The sequence below is a fragment of the Tauraco erythrolophus genome, chromosome 13 (genome assembly GCF_009769465.1).
Source record: "Tauraco erythrolophus isolate bTauEry1 chromosome 13, bTauEry1.pri, whole genome shotgun sequence".
In the NCBI taxonomy this organism is placed as follows: domain Eukaryota; kingdom Metazoa; phylum Chordata; class Aves; order Musophagiformes; family Musophagidae; genus Tauraco; species Tauraco erythrolophus.
In genome coordinates, this window is record NC_141477.1 from 3,541,123 (window position 1) to 3,561,233 (window position 20,111).

Here is a 20,111-nt window from a genome sequence, read left to right on the forward strand (position 1 = left end):
ACCCTCATCACACTGCCTTTTTCCCTTGCAGGCTATCAACGACCAGCAGCTCACTGCTTGGAATGAACACCAATGGCTCCGATGAGTATTTCCAGTCTACAAACCACGCGGAGCAAACGTTCCGCAAAATGGAAAATTATCTGCAGCAGAAGCAGCTGTGCGATGTTCTTCTCATAGTTGGAGACCAAAAGATCCCAGCTCACAGGTACATTTCCCACTATTGTTTGCACGGCTTGAAAGCCTCAAATTTCCAAATGTTAGGTCGATTTATCCCTACCTTGTTGAGTTATGAAGGAACAGTTACTAGAATTAGGACATCAACTAAAAATGGAACAAAACTATGTAAACAACCTTTCATATTCATTACTTCAAATAGATTGAAATTCAAATATCAACCATTGATATTGTCCGTCTTCCCTTCTTGCTGCTGTCAAACTATAGCGAGATCATTGAAGAAAATTTGCCCAAACAAGCACTATGGGAGAAAATTAGATTACTAATTACCCTTTCCATTTTATTGCTCACTGCTATAAGATTTGAATTCTATACCAAACATAATGTTTCTACTGCACACACAATTTTTTTTTATGTAATAATACTTAATTTCATGCTTGCTATTGAGATTATGAAGTAATTTGAGTCCTCCTAAAATGCTTTTATTTCAAGGTTGGTTCTCAGTGCAGTGTCTGATTATTTTGCTGCCATGTTTACTAATGATGTGCGTGAAGCAAAACAAGAGGAGATCAAGATGGAGGGAGTAGACCCTGATGCACTGAAAGCTTTGGTGCGCTACGCCTACACAGGTAATGCCTCCTTCATCACCCACAGCATTGTTGTAAAGGAACATAAAAATCTATTCAGAGCATAAGCAATGGTCACTTCTTCCATTTCATACTAGTACATCAACACATGCATAGATCATGCATATGTGATGTAAAGCTTTCTCTAGAAAGCATGAATAAATATAACTGGCTTATATAATAACTTATTCTAGAAGATATGCAGAAAAGTTCATATAAATTCATATTGGACAACTTTCTCTAACTAGACACAAATTATTTTAGGAATTTTAGTGAGAGAAGAACATATTTTGCCTGTTGCCCACCTCATGTAGTGACACAGAAGAGTGTACTATGAACCTTCCTGTCACGGGTAGCTAGAGACATGGTCTGTCTAGGTGGCAGTTTTTGGCTCACTCAAGGCTCTTGAGCAGGAATAATCAGGGGAAAACAGGAATATGATCACACCCTCGAGAAAGTGCCACCACATTCTGAAAAAGGTTTACTTATATTCTCTTGAAAAATTATAGAAAGTTTATCTTATTGAAATTAAATATATTATTTTAGCATGAGAATACTGTATACAATTTTTTTCCCTAATTTATTTTCTCTCATTTTCAACACTTACTCCTGTATTGCTGAATCCAAAAGGAGTGAAGCAAATAACCAAGACAACCAAGTCAGAGAACTCTGAAATCCCTTTCATCTACTCTAGAGTTAACAGGGAAAAATGCTGTAGATCATGACCACCAAGTTAGTATATATTACGATTACAAACATCCAGATCATTCTAATGCAGATTCTGGAAGTCTGGACATTCTGGTGTGTGGCAAGCCTGTCAATGCAGATGGCAGCTACTGCAGCCAGAAAGGGAAAGGGGAAATCATTTTCCCCCTGTCCAGTTGTGCAATTCTGTGGCCAAAAAAAAAAAAAACCAAAAAAAAAAGCCCAAATCTCAAAAGGAGAAAATTACTTCCCCAGAAAGTAGCAACACTTAAATGACCAGAATAACAACTTTCTGAATTTATGAACATTTGCTCATAAATTGCTCTGTCCCCTGAGTTAACAGTTATTATCAATAACATTCACTAAATCCTCGTCATTTGATGTCCTACACAGGACATTGCTTGTTTGCTTTTGAATTAAATAACTCAATTTTGATACTGAGACAGGGAAGTTGGAAGATGTATCACAGGTATCTAGTGATATTTTTATAGTACTTTAAAAAGGCATAGAATATTTTTTTAAAAAAAAATCAAAGTAAAACAAACATCCCATTGTATTCACCATATTTGCATTAGCATAAATGTTCAAAATAGACTTCTTCACTTGCTAGGTCAGGCACTTTGTAAATCTGGACTGTTGCATAGTGAGAAATCTGGAGAAGGTTTAGCAATCTGCAACCCAGATCAGAAACCTGTTCTATACACAAAATCGACCCCATTTGTTGGTACAAACAAGGGGATAAATAGAGAGGGCCAGAGGGAATGCTGCATAACATGTCTAAAGCAGTGATGTGGTGGCACTGAATCACCACGCTCTACCCAAGGAAACAGATTAGTGTAAGCACAAAGAATGTGAGTAGGGGGTTGCTTATTATCTACGTTTATCTCAAAACCATTCCACTTGATTAAATTTCATCTCTTTCAGTTTACTTAATGCAAAACCGTATGAAAGGACATATATAAGACCACAAAACCACATGCCAGACTATGAAATAGTGTAAGTTTGTTTGTGAAATCAGGATTCCTGCTTTGCTTTGAGGCATTATATTGAGATATTTATTTACAAGAACACGTACTGAATTTGCTATATACTATCATTCAGTAACTATTCTGAGTTGTACAGTAAAACCCAAATCCAAACATTGCCCTATTCTGCACCCTGCCAGCCCTTCCTCATTTCTTGCAGAAGTTGGAAGGCATTATTTAAGTTACAAAGCAAGAGAAATGAGGATGAGATGGGATTGTGCTAAGTTAAGACTGCTGAAGACTGCTATGGAAAAGATGAATTTCCTACTGCCTTTGTCATAGATTCTCATGTGATAATAGCTAAAACTCTAAACTGTGTGCTACTTTTTGCCTAGGTGATGAAATATAAATGTGACTTTCAGAGATGAGAACTATACATTTCAGAATTGTTTATATATTCTACTGAAATAAATCAAAAGTGAATTTTGGACAAGAAACCTCTTGCAGTTCTACTTGGATGGTAATTTTGACAGTAATCTCTCAATACCACCCTTCTCCATCTGTTAAACAGAGATGACGTGTATCACCCCTTCACAGAAGAAGCTGGGAAAAAAAATACTGTTTCTAAGGCAATTGGATGTAGTAATGATAAATGGAAAACAGAGTCATAAAAAAACCCCACAGTTATTTTTTCAGAATAGAATTTTAGCATGGTGTATCAACTAAGGAATTGAGCCATCCACTGAGTAATAAGAATGAAAGATCTTATTAAAATAACACCTTCCAGTCTATCTAGGAATGTAAAAAAATTCTCACGTCATGCAATCATTTCATTAAAAATTTAAGTGCACAAGAAGATGATGGAAGAAATCAGGTCTCCTGCACACACTGCTGGCATTTCCTAGCTCTTTATATTGTGTGTGATATAAACTTATGATATATATTTTCAAGAATTCACATGCGAATTTTTGGAACAGTATTTCTCTAATCACACCTTTCTTTTTGTTCTACTTTTTTTTTTCTCCAGGCAAAATCAGATCTAATACTGTTAAATTTGCAAATAAAAATGTTCCAATCATTATATTCAAAACCCACCAAATCCTTTAAGTCTGTTAAAACATCTGTTTAAAAAAATCCTTCGGCAAGAAAGGAAAACGAATTTGTGAATCACAGGACACTTTTTTTCAAAATTTTTCAGAGGAGTAGAAAAACTGGGGGGTGGGAAGTTTTCAAGTAAATAAAAATACACAGAAAATGACTGAAACTTTTTCTCCCCCCCTACACGCGCAGGTATTCTAGAGTTAAAGGAAGACACTATAGAAAGTTTGCTAGCTGCAGCTTGTCTTCTCCAGCTATCCCAAGTCATTGAGGTATGCTGCAACTTCCTCATGAAGCAGCTCCATCCTTCCAACTGCCTGGGGATTCGTTCTTTTGGAGATGCCCAGGGCTGCACGGAGCTCCTGAAGGTGGCACACATGTACACTATGGTAAGAGGAACAATCTAACTGCTTTGCAATTATAATTTTGAATGCTCTGCAGGAAAACATATGGGCTTTGGTGAAGCAGAGCCAGCTGGGCAGGGCTCAGGGCTGCTGCTGTCGAGACTGATGCAGTGGTTCTGCTCTTTGTCTGGCAAGACCAGTTCTGTGAAGTCCCTGAGGCCGGGGCATCTCTGCCCAGCTCAGTCTCCAAAGGGCGATTTAAAAACAGTAACAGGAGCATTGAAAGGCGAGAAAAGCATGCTTAGAAAAACAAATATTCAGTTCAGTTGTTTCCCATTTCAGAGTTTAGCCTTGCAGAAGGACTTATTTATTGAACTGAAATTTGCAGTATGAATTGTAAGCATCTCTTCCAAAAAATGCGATACAGCCTTCACATGGCTAATGTCAAGAGGCAAACGGCAATGGCCCGTCTTATGCCTTTGATTCGACACAAAGAAAACGCTCAAGCTGATTTTAAGGTGAGACACACATAAAAAGAGCCAAAAAAAAGAGAATGTACGGGAAAGATTTGGAATGCTAAAATGAAGCGCACCCCTGACTGGTGCATAATCCTCCTCTGGCTCCAGGCAAGAAATGAATATTCAGAGCGTGGGAAACAGAGAAGCAAGATAGCTGGCTGCGAAACCAAATCAAGGGATAAATATTCAGAGCAACAAGATGTGCTATAGCAACTTTAAACACAAAAAGAATAGCAACTGCTACAGCTAAATAGATATAAAAAGAACTACTTGTTAGGAGACACATGGCAGCTTTATGCTTGGAATATTAGCGTAGTATGTCAAATCCAGTTTAGAGGCTTCATAACTGCTGCGAGCATTCCAGCAAGAGATTGTACACTTGCACACGGTGAAATAAATGAGAGCAGCATGTGCAGATTGAGGGCACTGGTTGTGCTTCTTCCTGTCATGCTAATGAACAGTTTGTTTAGCAGCAATCTAGATTCCTTTTATATTTTAAATTTTTAAAAAGGGCATTTAAGATAGAGCTTCACTCGGCCTCTACATTAACAATGGTGTCCTTGCTGCTCTGCACCATTTTATTTTTTGGGGTTAGATTTTTTTTTAACCATTTGAATCCCCTAGTCTTTTCCAAGAGTTAGACTTCTACAGTTTTTTTTTAAATGAAATGACAGTTGGGTCTTTAAGAACCCTGTCGAACGTGAAGGCTCATAGTGAATCTATGAGACTCGGTAATGTACACTATGTCTTACACTACGCCTTCCTGAAAACAGCCACGAGCATTTGCACCTCTAGAACCACCTCCTGTGTCTTGTGTGCAACACGAATTGAGAATGCTGTCATGAAAGAGGACCTTGCATGTCATAAAACCACAGAAGAGGAAATCTGCACCTCTTGGAAATAAACTTCAATAAAATTTTCTTTTAAATCCTTGAACTGATTTTAAAAAAAAAAAAAAAATCCTTGAGGAAAAAGAGATCATAACAATGCATACACATACACACAGTGTTGAAGAGGATAAATAAAACATTCTGTTTTGTTTCATGCCAACCTCAGCCACTTGAAAATGTGTGCCTTAGGGGAAAGACTATAAAGTCATACTGCAAATATAGGGACCATTCAAATGAATGAGTAGTATTTAAAGATTTTTCAGAAGATAATCAGCTGTAAACATCACATCCATTCAATAAAAAGAGACACAATGGAGACCTTTGCCTTCAATTACTAGAGCCCTTGATGCAAAGTATTAACAGTTTCCTGCCTGATATCTTTTTGTGCAGATAGAGCTTGTTCTGATAAACATCTTGTGCTATATTTGTAACTAAACGTGGACTGGCCTTCCGGTTCCTATTCTCTGAATGCCACAAAATATTAAAGCAGGATATGCATAACAGAGCAAAGTTAACATCTCCTCTAATCACTGATACTTCTATATTTACACGCTCGGTACTCTCGAAGAGAGTTACAGAGAGCTGAGAAACTACTGAAAACACATAATGCAAATATCAGTTACGAAAATTTGTTCATCTGCCCTGTTTCAATCTAGTTCCCAAATAAAACATATCACTGGCAGGTACATAAATGGAAATCAATATTTCAAATACAGACATGAATTCCTACATACGTGTCTTTGCAAGTAACATAAATCCCCCATCTCTGTCAACAAAATTTCTTTTTCCCTTTGGAATTAGCACAAGCAAGCATACTTTAAATATTTTGTTATCAATTCTAACATTGTTGTAACTCGACTGTACACTATATTCTTTTTATGAAAAATAGTTATTTGAAAGATTTCAGGGATTTAACATTCATGGCCATTTCTGCAGCTGGTGAGTTTTATCATTGCAATAGCTTAAAGATCAAGACCCCTTTGTTGAGAGTTGTCCAATTTTCTATTGCCCAAAAAGTACTGCCAGAAAAGTGAGCTTAGTTTTCTGTACTGTATTTTCTGCTACTAAGAGTGGAGACCTACAGTCAACACCTGGCACAGCTCCTTGCAAAAGGAGTGGAAGGTTTCAATGTAGTTGGCTTAAAAATTTGAATCTGGCTGTAATAGAAGGCACACAGTTTATTTGAATGCCCACTTGGCATTCTTTAGATACACATTGTATCTTCAAATTATGTTTCTATTAAGCTGCAGTGTTACGATCACATTGATGGACAAAACTACCACTGGCAAATCCCTAAGACAGGACATACTGACCAGAAGCCTGACAAACACATGTGTAAGCACAGTAGTGTGAAAATGATCATTATTCTTCAGTCCTGCAGCAGTAAGGCAGCAAAGAGCAACCAAGATCTCCCTTAAATGGTAGAGATTCAGTGATCTTTAGAACATATGTTGCATTTCCCTGTACCATAGAACAGGAATGAAACATATGCAAAGCCTACATTATTCAACATATTATTTCAAGGTGAGAAAATCATCAGTGCATTGATTTTTTTTTTTTTTCTAGGAACACTTCACAGAAGTAATAAAAAATCAGGAATTTCTTTTACTCCCTGCTAATGAAATTGCCAAGCTCTTGTCTAGTGATGACATCAATGTTCCAGATGAAGAAGCCATATTCCAGGCGTTGATGATGTGGGTGAGGCACGATTTGCAAAACCGGCAACGAGACCTAGGAATGCTTCTTTCTTATATTAGACTGCCTCTACTTCCACCCCAGGTACGAAAGGGAAGGGCTAACAAGGAACTTAACCACCAACCGAAATGCCTGCCTCAAGCAGTATTTAGACAGAGAAAAGAATTATATAAAAAGGTTCTGGTTTTGGCTGGTGTTTTTTGTGGGGATTTTCCTGCCTTTTATTTTTTTTTCCCCTTTTTTTTTTTTTTTATCTGTATAGTAGGTATGTTTATTATTTGTAAAGACAGGTAAAAAAAAAATCCCACAATGCCAGTGAAATTACTGGGCTCAGAATTACCTCTTTAAAAATGTCAGTCTAATGGTATTATGAAAGTACAGTGTTTCTTTGCTGGTAGAAATGGTAGAGGTTTTCCTCTAACAGCACAGCAACTCAGATACTGTGCAAAGACATTTATTTAGATTTACCAAACTGCGGGACAGATAAGGCACAATACTTATTTCTTTACTGCCATAAAAAGTAGACAAAAATGAAAGGGTTTAGATTGTTGTTGAGTACTCTGAGCATTGACATTACCTGTCCTTTAAGACTGAAAAAGATGTTCCAGAGATGGACATGCTGTTTCATAAGAAGCTGACATTGTTGGACCTGTTTCACAGAAGAGTCTATACAACTCATCAGAAAAGCTTCTAGTAATACCAAGACTATCAGGACACTACAGCTACTTTACAGATCTCCATGAGTGAAACTGCAAATGTTCAGCTTTGGATAAAGTATCAAAATACTACATACATTTAATTTTAAGTATAGGCCTCATTTAATATATACTAATGTTCACAGAGATGTCCAGTATTACATGCTAGATTTGTGTATACTCATATCAAAAGAAGTTTTGCATTCAGACGGTGCAGTACTACATTTGCAATTTGAACCTTTTCTAAAGGTTAAAAGAAATTTCGGATAAAATAAAGCAAAGAGATCATACTTAAAGATTTTTTTTCCCTACCTTTATATTGTTCGGCTTGCATTAAAGCAGCTTCTAGCAAAGCTCGAGTGAGAGGTGAACTGAAAACGGGTGTTTGTAGCTACAAATACTTTAGTCACTATAGTAGATAGAATTTTAGTGATTTAGATATCCAAAAGTGATCACTGTTCATTTCTTAGTTACTAGCAGATCTAGAAAATAGTCCAATGTTTGCAGACGACCTAGAGTGTCAGAAACTTCTTATGGAGGCTATGAAGTATCATCTTCTACCAGAAAGACGGTCCATGATGCAGAGTCCTAGAACTAAGCCTAGAAAATCTACAGTGGGTGCCCTTTATGCTGTAGGAGGCATGGATGCCACCAAAGGTAAGTTCAGATGTTTATTTAATTGTATTACAGACACCTAGAGAACATATGACAATTATTTGAAGATTTCTGTTAGGGAAACAGCAATATAGAGATGAAAATAGGGAAGAAAAAAAAATCACAGAACAGAATCCTATGAGTTAGATGTTCTGTTTTCTTGCAAGAATTGTGTGTTTGTAAATGGCATACATACATCTTGAAGTGTATAGTAAAGAAGTTTGATTGAGACGGTGATTTTAAAATTAAATTTTGGAAGATTTCATGCATATAGTTTGACTTTAAAAATCAGAAGAAAAAAATAATATTCAAAATATTTCAAGACTTGTTTAATGTTGGTTTAGAACCCTGTGCTCTATTTTTTTGACAAAAGTTAGAAGACTGGAAAAAAAGTTAAGGAAGAAGAAAATAAAACAAAAAAGCATTACTGAACTATTGAGAACTCTTAGCTAAAGCTTATCAATACTAACTATAACATTTCAGATGGAAAGATTTGCACTTTTTCATGAATGCAATGGTATGTGCAGCTTTTTTTTCAGGACTTCATACACAGGTTTTTTTTCAGATTTGTAGTTGAAAGTTAAATGTCATAAATATATTCCAGTTTTTATTATTTGATTTTCACAACTGCAATCAGCTTGCAGCTTTACACATTACGCTATCCTATTTAGTAGGCAGTATATTAAATCATATTCTACAGGAACCTTAACTTCAAACCCACAGCTTGGAGCCAAAGAACTATAATTAGTTTAAAGTCTAGCGACTTGCTGAACAGTATTACGTTTAGCTGTGAGTTCTCTTTTAATAGAATCACAAAGCTGCTAATCCATTTCATGGTTTGCAAAAAGTTGCTGATGACTGGTTTTTCCTCTATGAGACATCTTGTAGTGCCACCTGACTTTATGCAATCAAATCAAGTACATAATTACACATTCATCACCATCACGACATGAAAACACTCATTCCTAGGACAGTTTAGCAAAACGAGGTCAAACTATAGCAATCACTATAGTTTCATTAGTGACACTGATTAATTAGGAATTATATAAAATGACCAAGACTTCAAGGTAATCTTTAAACTAACTTCTACCCAAATAAGACTGAAATTTTTGAAAAGGTTTTTCTCAGCAAAGGTTATGCAAAGAAAGGGCTATTTCAGTCAACATCGGCACTTCCTGTTGGTGCCTCTTTTACTTATTACCTTGGAATAAAGCCAATTGTTTGAACTTTTGCCTTTTGATGGTCAAGAAGAACAGCACTTCCTCTCCTCCCTGCTGTCCTCTACAGCTCTGACACCCGCTTTGAGCCTGTGCTGGATTGTAAGATAAAGGAAACAGCACCTAGGAAACTACAATGCCCTGGAAGAACAGCTCTGAGAAGGGAGTAACTACCACCTCTGGCAATAGTAGGCTTTCTGTGATAAAGAAAACTCTCAGGGAACACCAGGTTTGGCTTTGTGCTTATCTCAGGTGGTATATGAAGTCAAATCTCAAATTCAAATGATCAAAAGAAGATCAAAGAGCCACTTTTGGGCTAGTAGTTTGAAAAATGTGAATGTGCGTAAACCACATTAATTTTCAAAACCTGCCTCCAAGTCTCTGTAAAAATTATAGCCTACAGGGTACGTATGAACACACTGCATACCTTAACGTATTTTTCCTGTTTTTCAGTCAGTGTTTGAGACACTTCTTTTGAAGCCGAGAACTTTGGGGCACTCACACATTAGCATAGAATAAATGAGAAGGAATTAAAGCAAAGAAGAGCAGATGAACAAAATGGAAAGAACAGTCAAAAAAATCCAGTCGCTCAGAATAGAAGATGACAGGAAAAGGGAAAAAAGTAGAATTTCTTTCTTTAATTGCAGATGGGTCTGGTAGTATCTTTCCCAGTCTATGCAGCTGGAAAAGCATGTAGAGGAGAGAAAAGATACCGTGAGATAAGCTCTTACTTCACAAAATTTATTGCGTATAGCAGATGATCTCTAGCAGATTATACTTGTGAAAACATCTCTAAACCAAATGCTACCTTTCTTTCCTGCTTTGTTTTGCTGTTGTAAATAATTCCTTAGCCACTAACTGCCTATTGCACTGCTCAAACACTACTTCTCCAGTCTTGAATCCTGGTCAAGGAAGAGGCAGGAAACCAGCTCTGTTTTTCTTACCTAGTTGCCTCCAGTTGAGCTGAAGCTGAGCTCCAGAGAGCTGCATGTGCAACTGCCAACTGCCTCTTCTACCTTGCCTGTTACTCAGTCCTTACCCCACCGTGCTAAATCAGCTCTCAAGGGAGCAGTTACGGCTTCTGAGTGACTGACAGGACCCTGTGCATGGAAAAGTGTCCAAGTTTGAATGGCAGATAGCTTGGGCCTTACGAATAGTTGCAGTAAAAACAGTACTAGAATGTTAGGTGACCTGAAAAAATTGACAATACAGCTTACATATTACATCAGACAAGGAGTTATTGCAAGGCAGCTGCAAAGGTGAACGTCAGGGAAGCTGCCTATGGGAAGCAAGTGTGCACTCACACACAACTCAGCCTTCTGCCTGTCTCCGTCATAAAATGGAAAACATCCAAATTATTCATGAAGATGCATGCCCAAGTCCTGCCAAGACAGGCAGACACACAGATACATTTTCAGGTTTTGATTTCATAGATTTCATAGATTTCTAGGTTGGAAAAGACCTTAGAGATCATCCAGTCCAACCGTCCCTAATCCCCATTAAACCATATCCTTAAGTAGTTCATCCACCCTATTCTTAAACACATCCAGGGATGGGGACTCAACCACCTCCCTGGGCAGCCTATTCCAGTGGCTGGAATTCCTGTTCCATCTCACTAATGATTTAAGCACAAACACGGTTAAAGAGTACATAGTTGTGAGCTACCATGTTCATAAGGAATTAAAAAAAAAAAAAAACAAAAAACAAAAAACAAAAACCAACCAACAAAAAACATACTCTCATGGCATTTAAATGAGTAACAGATTTAACTTACCTCTAAAATTTTCAGTATTAAAAAATATGCTGGCATTTAATTCTGTATCTTCTTGCCCCCAGTTTACTCTCAAAATTTGACAATCATATACGCAGGCAATTAATGCACCTTTCTCACTAGGTTCACATTTAGTAACTGAAGTTCTCAGGGAACCACAGTAGAAGTGTGCACACAGTATTTCCATATTTTACAATTTAGTAATGTTTTGGGCTGTATTGACTATTGACTGCTGGGTACTGATCAGTTCATGACATCTCATAATACTTACATTTTTAACAGGTACCACTACAATTGAAAAATACGACCTTAGGACTAACAGTTGGATACAAATCGGTACCATGAATGGCAGACGACTACAGTTTGGAGTTGCAGTAATTGACAACAAGCTCTATATTGTGGGAGGAAGAGATGGGCTGAAAACTTCTAACATTGTTGAATGTTTCAACCCTGTCACCAAAGTTTGGACTGTAATGCCTCCTATGTCAACGCACAGACATGGCCTAGGTAAGAGGTGCTCTTTATAAATACCTTGCATCACATACAAATGAATTTTGATCGACACAAACACCGTCGACACAACTTTTTTAAGCATTTAATAACATGTGGCAATATTTGTAGAATATATTTTTTAAAGACATAGTTGCCATTTCCATAATTTTATGACAGCGATATTTATTAGTATTCATGTAACTTGCACTAATCTTCCAGAGTTAATTTTGCTTTTTGAAAATTCCAAATTATAGGCAACAGTGAAAATAACCAACTCTTCATCCAATTTAGTTGTCAAGAGATACGTTTGTAATTCAATAACAATCTGATTTTGGGGGTTTTTGTAATTATAATTTAAGTTAAGCCCATAGGTACCAAACACCTCTGAAAATCAGACTGGAGAATTACCCATACTGAAGAAAATAAGTACAACTTGACTAATTTTAATGTTGTAATTAAAAAAAAGCTTTACAGAGCTCTGCCATGGCTCATTACCTATGGGTCTTTACTGCACATTAATCCTTAATATTAATCACAGTGAATGAATAAAAGGAATTTGAAACCTAGAATTTATTTCTGAAACTATAAAAAAGTATGGATAAGTTTACAGTTGAGGAGACTGTAAGGGAGGGAATATTATTATTTCTGAATGATTTATATATCACAGTTCTTTTGAAAAAGCTGGCTGCTTTTAAGTTTACAGAAACATATTGCTTGAAACCATTGCTAAGTTTGAACAACACTGAATATTTTTATGAATAACAGAAAAAAGATTGATCCATAATTATTCAGTAAAGCTTTGTGGGCCTGTATCAGCTTTTCCACTGCTTGGTGGAGAAAGTATAGTGAAGGGTACTTAACCAGCTAGTCTGTCAAATTTATAAAATCAGGTACTAGTAGATAGCAAAGGGAAAGAAGACAAAATAGATTAAATAATTCTGATGGAAGTCTTTGTAATTACCAACTGCATGGTCATAATTCTGCCCAACAAAGAGGTCAGAGTGGTAAATTTGAGTGCTGAAAGTCAGGCTTCTGTCTGTGCATCAGCCTGGTTTGCAAAGCTGCCTTACACTTACAGCTCCTATTAGCTTCAGCGTCATTTTGGGGAGAGTTAGCACTTTTGAAAAAAATCAGGCCATGTATATTTAGGCCTGAAAAGACAGATTTAGACAACTTTTAAGCAGCCACATTCAAACATTTTGCCTTACCTAACTAAGGCAGCAAACGGCAGCAGCTGCTCCCCAAAGAGGAGGCACCAAAGCCCTTCTCTCCGGAGAAGGATAATGACACAGGATATGTCCACACAGAGCTTTGCAGACAGCCAAGTTCACTCTTCTGTGCCTCAAGGACAACGACACAAGCCAGCTCTTATCCAAAAGTGTGTTCCCCTTACAGGCATTAAAATGTTACGGTATTTAGCTAGTAAGGGCAGCCAGCTACCCACCCACTCAGGCTTCATGCTGGTGGGACTACTGGCTCAGAATATGAGATAGGTGGCTGGTTTGTGCTTATATTTAGTTGATTTTCTGGAAAAGAACAGCGTTGTTTCGCATTTAGGGGCTTCAAATTTGATTCAGAACAAGGTCAACAGAAGTAGAAGAGATAAGTCCAAGAAGAGAACACCAGAGCTAAAGCAGCTTTCCTCTAATCTTTTGGCAAAAGACAATGCTTATTCAGAAAAATATCGTGTATGGAGTATTTTGTTTATCTTCGTTTATTCTGCCAAATGGCAAGGCAGCTTTTAGATAGTTTAATACCATCTGAAATTGCTTATCTGCATGCAGGGAATTAAAATATGAAGTTAATACACCATTGGTCACTGAAATTGTTAGCGGCTGTGATTTGTCCCTAATTCTGTCTTTTAAGGAGTAGCAATGCTTGAAGGACCAATGTATGCTGTTGGTGGCCATGATGGATGGAGTTACCTTAATACTGTAGAAAGATGGGACCCGCAAGCGCGACAGTGGAATTACGTTGCTAGCATGTCAACCCCTAGAAGCACCGTAGGGGTTGCAGCATTAAATAGCAAGTATGTCAACAGGAAAAACTCTCTTTGGTTTTTCATTTGCTTCCTTCCTTGGAAATACAGTTTCTTAAATTTTCTTTTCTATCTTATAGTAATTAATCACCTCAAGAAAACAAAGAGAAAATGTAATGCACAAAAATAAGAAAGAAAAGCTTTTTCCCCTCTCTTGTGTGGTAAAAGTTTCCCTTTCAAACTTGCAGTCCTGTTTTAAACATATTTCAGCCTTTTTAAGTTACAGCAATTTGAAATGTTATTGCATGCATATCAGAATTTTACCTGGAAAATAACTTCTGGGGATATAAGATCAGCTACTTTAAGAAAATATTCCAAGTTTATGTTTACATTTTAAAATCAGTGTCTAAGGAAGCACCATTTGAAAGACCCTGTACAGAAACAGTCATTCCTCTGACATTTTACACCTCCTGCATGCATCTACAACTTTAACATGCAAGTTCACAGTCAAGAAAAAGTTTTAAAAGGTTAAAGGTGTATGGTGTGTTCAATGAAAGGAAGACAGGTGTAACAATTAGGTATGGCATAAACACCCTTTTATAAGTTTTACCTTCCCAGATTTATTCTGGCCTTCATCTATTGCTCAAATACACTGAGGTCACATGTTCACTGTACGTTGGTTTTCCCAAAACTTATTTAAAGCCACTCAAGCACTTTGAAGTGGGAACAGACACGTGTATGAATCTGGTGTGTAACCTGTAGTGAACAGTGTTACACTTTGTTGTATGTTCCTATTTGAAAGTAGTTGTATGTCAGCATGAGGAAGAACGATTCATAAATTAATGCCTGACAGAATTCCGTTTTCCTTCTTTGGCAATATAGGCTGGTGCTGGAAATACAGAAACCTTGTAAAAAGCCCCAGGTTATGCTGGAGAGCATGGCTTCAGCCAACCTTCATTCTTACTTAAATTCGTGGAAAGCTCTTAGCAATGACAGTTTGTAGGGGCTGGGAATATTACAGTTGTAGGCAGACAAATGCCTTTACCCTGTAACTTTATCACTGGTTTCCCTGTTCACTTCTTAAATTGCAGAGAAGGAGAAGGATAAAGGGCAGAGAAAAAGATGTCAGCAAACAGATATTTGCAGATGCAAAACTTCACATACAAGTCAGGGTTTTGCATTTCAACATGACATGATTTTAATCGTTAACTCAAAAGTCCAAGACAGGCAGAATTGCCTGTTGAAGTCCCTGTTGTATCTCAGAGGAAATGTTCTCAGCATACACTTCACCAGAAACTCCTGTTGGTAACTTCCACAGTAACAGGCAGGAAACCACTTTGTCAAAGAGGAAATTCAGCCTGGTCCTGACTCTGTTCTCAATCACTCTCGATATAAGCTGTCTGCAGCCTGGCTTAAATCACGTCTGTTAGTCTAGTGATGTAATTTCTGGCATATCAGGGGAAGTCGAGATCAAATGTCCATCGTTCAGTGCTCCTGCTGTGGTCTAACCAAACAAAATGCTTCTCCTTTTCCTGTTTCCTTAAGTCACGTCACTTTTTTTTTTTTTTTCTGTTTAGCCACATCAGAAAAGACTTAAGTTTTTGTGGAGAAATACTTTTTGACTGATAAATGGTCTATTGAAAACATCAGTCAATAATGATGTATTTGTACTTTTCCTTAGAAAATGGGAAACACCACCATGTTTCTAGACACATTATGGAAAACAAAAAATCCCAACCAATCTGTTTGTATATATAGGGATTTCCTCTCTCTGTGAAAGCTGTGTAAACAAGCAGACTGTATCTAATGGCATGATGTGAAAAGAAAACAAATCAAATCCTCAAGATTTCTATGGGTCAAGCAACAAACTGCACAGCAGAAATCAAGTCTTCCATTCAGAAACATTAGAAGAGAGTGCTACACATCTTGTATTATTCTAACTGTGGTCAAGAATTTTCCATTTAAATTATAAATCAGAGGAGTCTACAATTTTTTCCAGTCACTGGACAAACACAGGCACTTCTCAAGCAAAATTCAACCGATCTGTTTTAGGTGACTTAGTCTGGGCAAGTAAATGCATTCCCTAGGTCTCAAATGAGTTGCACAAAGTAAATTGAGTTTCAGGGCAGTAACCTGAACAATTGGCACACTCAAAATCTAGAGGTCTGCTATTACATCCAGTTTGCATGTTATCCTAGTCTAGCACCATCCAAGTTGGCTTGAAATACAAAAGAAATTCAGGCTTTGTAAAATTCATTGACAAAAAGCCACAAAACCCCATGCACCTTAATGTGGATTTCCACCATTTATTCTTACATGTTGTCCCAACATCAGCTGGCTTAAATCTTCAGTTGTTTGCTAAGAGCCTTTAAGCTGAGCAGGCAAGATGGCATGCCTGTACAGTAACTTCTGTCCAGCTGATTTTCTTAAATGCAATCATTGAGGAAAATATATTTAATGTATTTTTGACAGGTTTTTTTTATATAATGATGTTATTAAAATTCTTTTACGCATTATCAGTATAGCAAAAATGCTTAATGTGAGACTAAGATGTCAAATAATCCCTAAGTCTGTCATAGGGAAGACTACCCATATGTTTCAAACATATGTAGCATCTTTCAATTAAATTCCATCTACAGCTCACATTTAAAGAAGGTGATATCCACTTTTTAAGCTTAATGTTCATATGTGACTGCTTGAAAACTTACACTGCAAATGAAGAGTATAACTTCCCTCATATAGTATGCCAAACCCTTTGTGCAAAGAGAGTTCCCAGTGTCGCTGTCAGACAGCAAATAATGGGTATAACGATAATTTTGAAGTGGTCTGAACGAAGTTAACCAAATAAAATTCCTGTTAACATGAGACTAAAGACCGAAATTCTTTGCCTTCTTGCGGGTAATTATTGCAGGCTGTATGCTGTCGGTGGGCGAGATGGGAGCTCCTGCTTAAAATCAATGGAATGTTTTGATCCTCACACGAACAAGTGGAGTATTTGTGCTTCGATGTCGAAACGAAGAGGTGGTGTTGGTGTTGCCACATACAACGGGTTTTTGTATGCCGTGGGAGGTCATGATGCACCTGCTTCCAACCACTGCTCTCGACTTTCCGACTGTGTAGAAAGGTAAGGAATTTCTTTTTTTTTTTTTTTTTTTTACATTCCAGGAAGAAAATATAAAATAATTTATAGTGGCAAGGGAAATATCTTCACGATAGAAATGTTATGTTTGTAGAACGTATTATGCTTTTTAAAATAATGTTTTGAGAAGAATAACTGATTTCCAACGCTCTTGTGATAACGTAACAATTCATCCTCAGAAGCAAATTCCTCTCAGCTTCCCCTTCCATTTGAGCTGCCCAGGAGGCAGATAAAGGCAACTTAAAAAGTAAGATAAATTCAATATCTGATCTTTCTATTTTTCAAGTGCCAAAACCTAGGTTTTGGGTACCTATGTCATATACTGTAGGAACAAATGACTTTTCACTTGTCCCTTCCTCCAATAATTCAGCTGATTTTGCCCAAAATATTTAAAATATAATAAACATTATATACTCAAACTGGCACTAGTCACTACATAGGTATTTTCTGGTGCAAAAGACTGATAGAAAGAGTCTCATTTCTGTCAGAAACTATATTGCTAAAGGAAATCAGGCTAAAAAGGGTCTGATTTAACAACTTTTTTAAACTTTTATCAACTGTATGAGATATTTAACTTCTTTTACAGTGAAATTTTCTGGAAACTTTTGTTATGACAAGAATCAGAAAACAAAAATCTCTATGGAGAAAGAAAGAAAAAACCTAGAAATTGACTTCGCTGAGTCAACTGATGGCCATGCTATCATTCCCTCAGGCCTAGTTTATGTTCAGAATATATTGATCATTTAATCTGATGAAGTGGAAAGACTGTAAACAAAAAGTAAAACTACAGGCATTTGTCATGTGCTTGCAGATCCCTCTAGTGGCTAAATTAAATGTTTAATCACTTTACTCATAATACCCTATACTAGTTCACGGTGTAAACTGAACTACAATACAGGAGAAAAGAAGCAAATATCAATAATTTAAATTTGAAATGCATTTCTACAATGTATTTTTCTAATTCTAATCATAAAACATCCTAGGTATGATCCTAAAACAGATGCTTGGACAACAGTGGCCCCCTTGAGCGTACCTCGGGATGCTGTTGGAATTTGTCCTCTGGGGGACAGATTATACGCTGTTGGGGGCTACGATGGCCATACGTACCTGGATACCGTGGAGTCCTACGATGCTCAAAATAACGAGTGGACAGAGGTAATAGGAAGAATCAGCTAATACCAGGAATTCTTCCTGGAGGTCAGAAGAATTCCGTCCGTTTAATGGAGAAAGCATTAAAAAATGATTATGCTGCAAAATTATCACTGGTTTTGTGAAAAATGATAAATGAGGATGCAGTAATACTGTATTTGGGCTTGTATAAAATATTGATTGTTTCTCCTGTGAAATAACTGCATGAAATTTTTCAGATTAAAGGATGCAGGCAGTGCACGGGTGAGCGAAGCAGGTTGCACAAATCATTCTGTGCTTGAAGTGCTTAACTCAGGGTTGCTGGAGCTTGGCATGCCTTTGCCAGCAGTGTCCTCTGCTGGACACCAGCACCACTGAGACCAAGAGAAAATATTTAAAACTGTCAAGATCCTTTTTTTAGCTACACAGTCTACATTTTTGGAACATAGGATACGAAGGGCTTTTACAAAATTAGGAGCAACACCACCAGCCTACACTGCTGTAACTCTCATCAGCTGCCAAAGGCTTTTCCCAAGAAGCCAAAACTGTGTTTTCAGAGCCCTTGTGAAATCCAATCTTTTCATCAGTAGAATCACAGAATGGTTTGGGTTGGAAGGGACCTCAAAGATCATGTAGTTCCAACCCCCCTGCCATGGGCAGGGACACCTTCCACTACACCAGGTTGCCCAAAGCCTCATCCAACCTGGCCTTGAACACCTCCAGGGATGGGGCATAAACTTTGTTTGAATAAACAGTACTTTGGTTTGAATAAACAAATTGCTTTCCTTTTAATCTGCAAGTAATTTCTTCTATCCATAAGAATCTACTAAAAATCTTTCCTCCTTTTTCTTTTTTTCCCTTTTTTAGGAAGTTCCCGTCAATATTGGAAGGGCTGGAGCTTGTGTTGTTGTTGTGAAGTTGCCCTGATGACTATCAATATTGTGAAACTAAACTGAGTGGAGTTTCAGGAAGACCAAGTCCAGAAGATCAGAAACACTTCGAGAAAGCAGTACAGACTATATACATCTTAGTGTCCTCCATTACAGAAAATACTTATCTCTGAGCCATTATGCTATTGGAACACAAAAGTACCTTCATGCTCTACAAAAATCAGAGAATTTTACCTAAATGAGTTATTTTATTATGCCTAGTACACAAAAATTCAATAATATGTTTAAGTGGTTCAGGCTTGTTAAAAAGTATATCTGTTATTTATAAAATGAAATAGTAAAGTGAGAAATAGGTGTATAAGATTTCACAACCTTTTTTCTTTTCTATGTTGGCAGTAATGCTAATGTTTTTTTAAAAAAAGCTTTTATATTTTAGGTAAATGAAAATAAATGAGAGAAACACCTTCAACAGAGAACTGCACAGAAGGAAATATTTGCCTATAAATATCTTTGGCAACAGAACATTCTCTACAGAAGTGGCTTCATTTCTATATTCAGAAATTAAATTACTAATTTAACTTTAAAATAAAATCAGAGAAGCATATAATTTAGTTGTTGTTCAATCTCCAGCATTGCTAGCACTGTGACAGAATACTCATTTTTAGCAGTATATTCAATTGAATAATGCAAGTTAAGAAATAGTAGAGCTAAGGTATTTTTATGTTATTACATATGTCTTAGCAAAAGACAATGCTAATATCATTGCAATCATTTTCACAGTGCATAGATATGTGATATTTTAATGCTGATCAGTGTGTTAGGTTATTCATGGATTTGTCTTTGCCCACAAACCATCTGTCAGTGTGTGTTAAACTAATTTGACTATTCTTGGGATAATCATCATGCATTAAATTGTAAAACAATCATACAATAACATTCTTTGAATATAACGTACAAAATGAAATTTTTATATCATATTGATATGACAATCTTTGACTTCAGCTGAAGATTACCAGCTTTCTCTCATGTACAGTAAATATATGGTAAGAAAAATAATCCACATCCACTGTATAAATTTATATAGCATTTATATAAGCATGTTTGTGGGGTTTTTTTTTGAAATTAGGGGAAT

The 20,111-nt window shown here is 36.8% G+C and overlaps 1 protein-coding gene across 1 annotated transcript in view; it reads left to right on the top strand.

The window, feature by feature from the left end:
• KLHL4 (kelch like family member 4) overlaps positions 1-19,016 on the top strand; it is a 41,094-nt gene extending 22,078 nt beyond the window's left edge. Inside the window, exons 2-11 of the mRNA XM_086619511.1 lie at positions 32-205; positions 667-803; positions 3,761-3,957; positions 6,887-7,099; positions 8,181-8,367; positions 11,635-11,859; positions 13,711-13,873; positions 16,734-16,946; positions 17,945-18,116; positions 18,957-19,016. Of these exons, the coding sequence (XP_086475637.1) occupies positions 32-205; positions 667-803; positions 3,761-3,957; positions 6,887-7,099; positions 8,181-8,367; positions 11,635-11,859; positions 13,711-13,873; positions 16,734-16,946; positions 17,945-18,116; positions 18,957-19,016 (1,741 nt within the window). The remainder of the gene's footprint in view (positions 1-31; positions 206-666; positions 804-3,760; positions 3,958-6,886; positions 7,100-8,180; positions 8,368-11,634; positions 11,860-13,710; positions 13,874-16,733; positions 16,947-17,944; positions 18,117-18,956) is intronic.
• Positions 19,017-20,111: the final 1,095 nt, after the last annotated feature.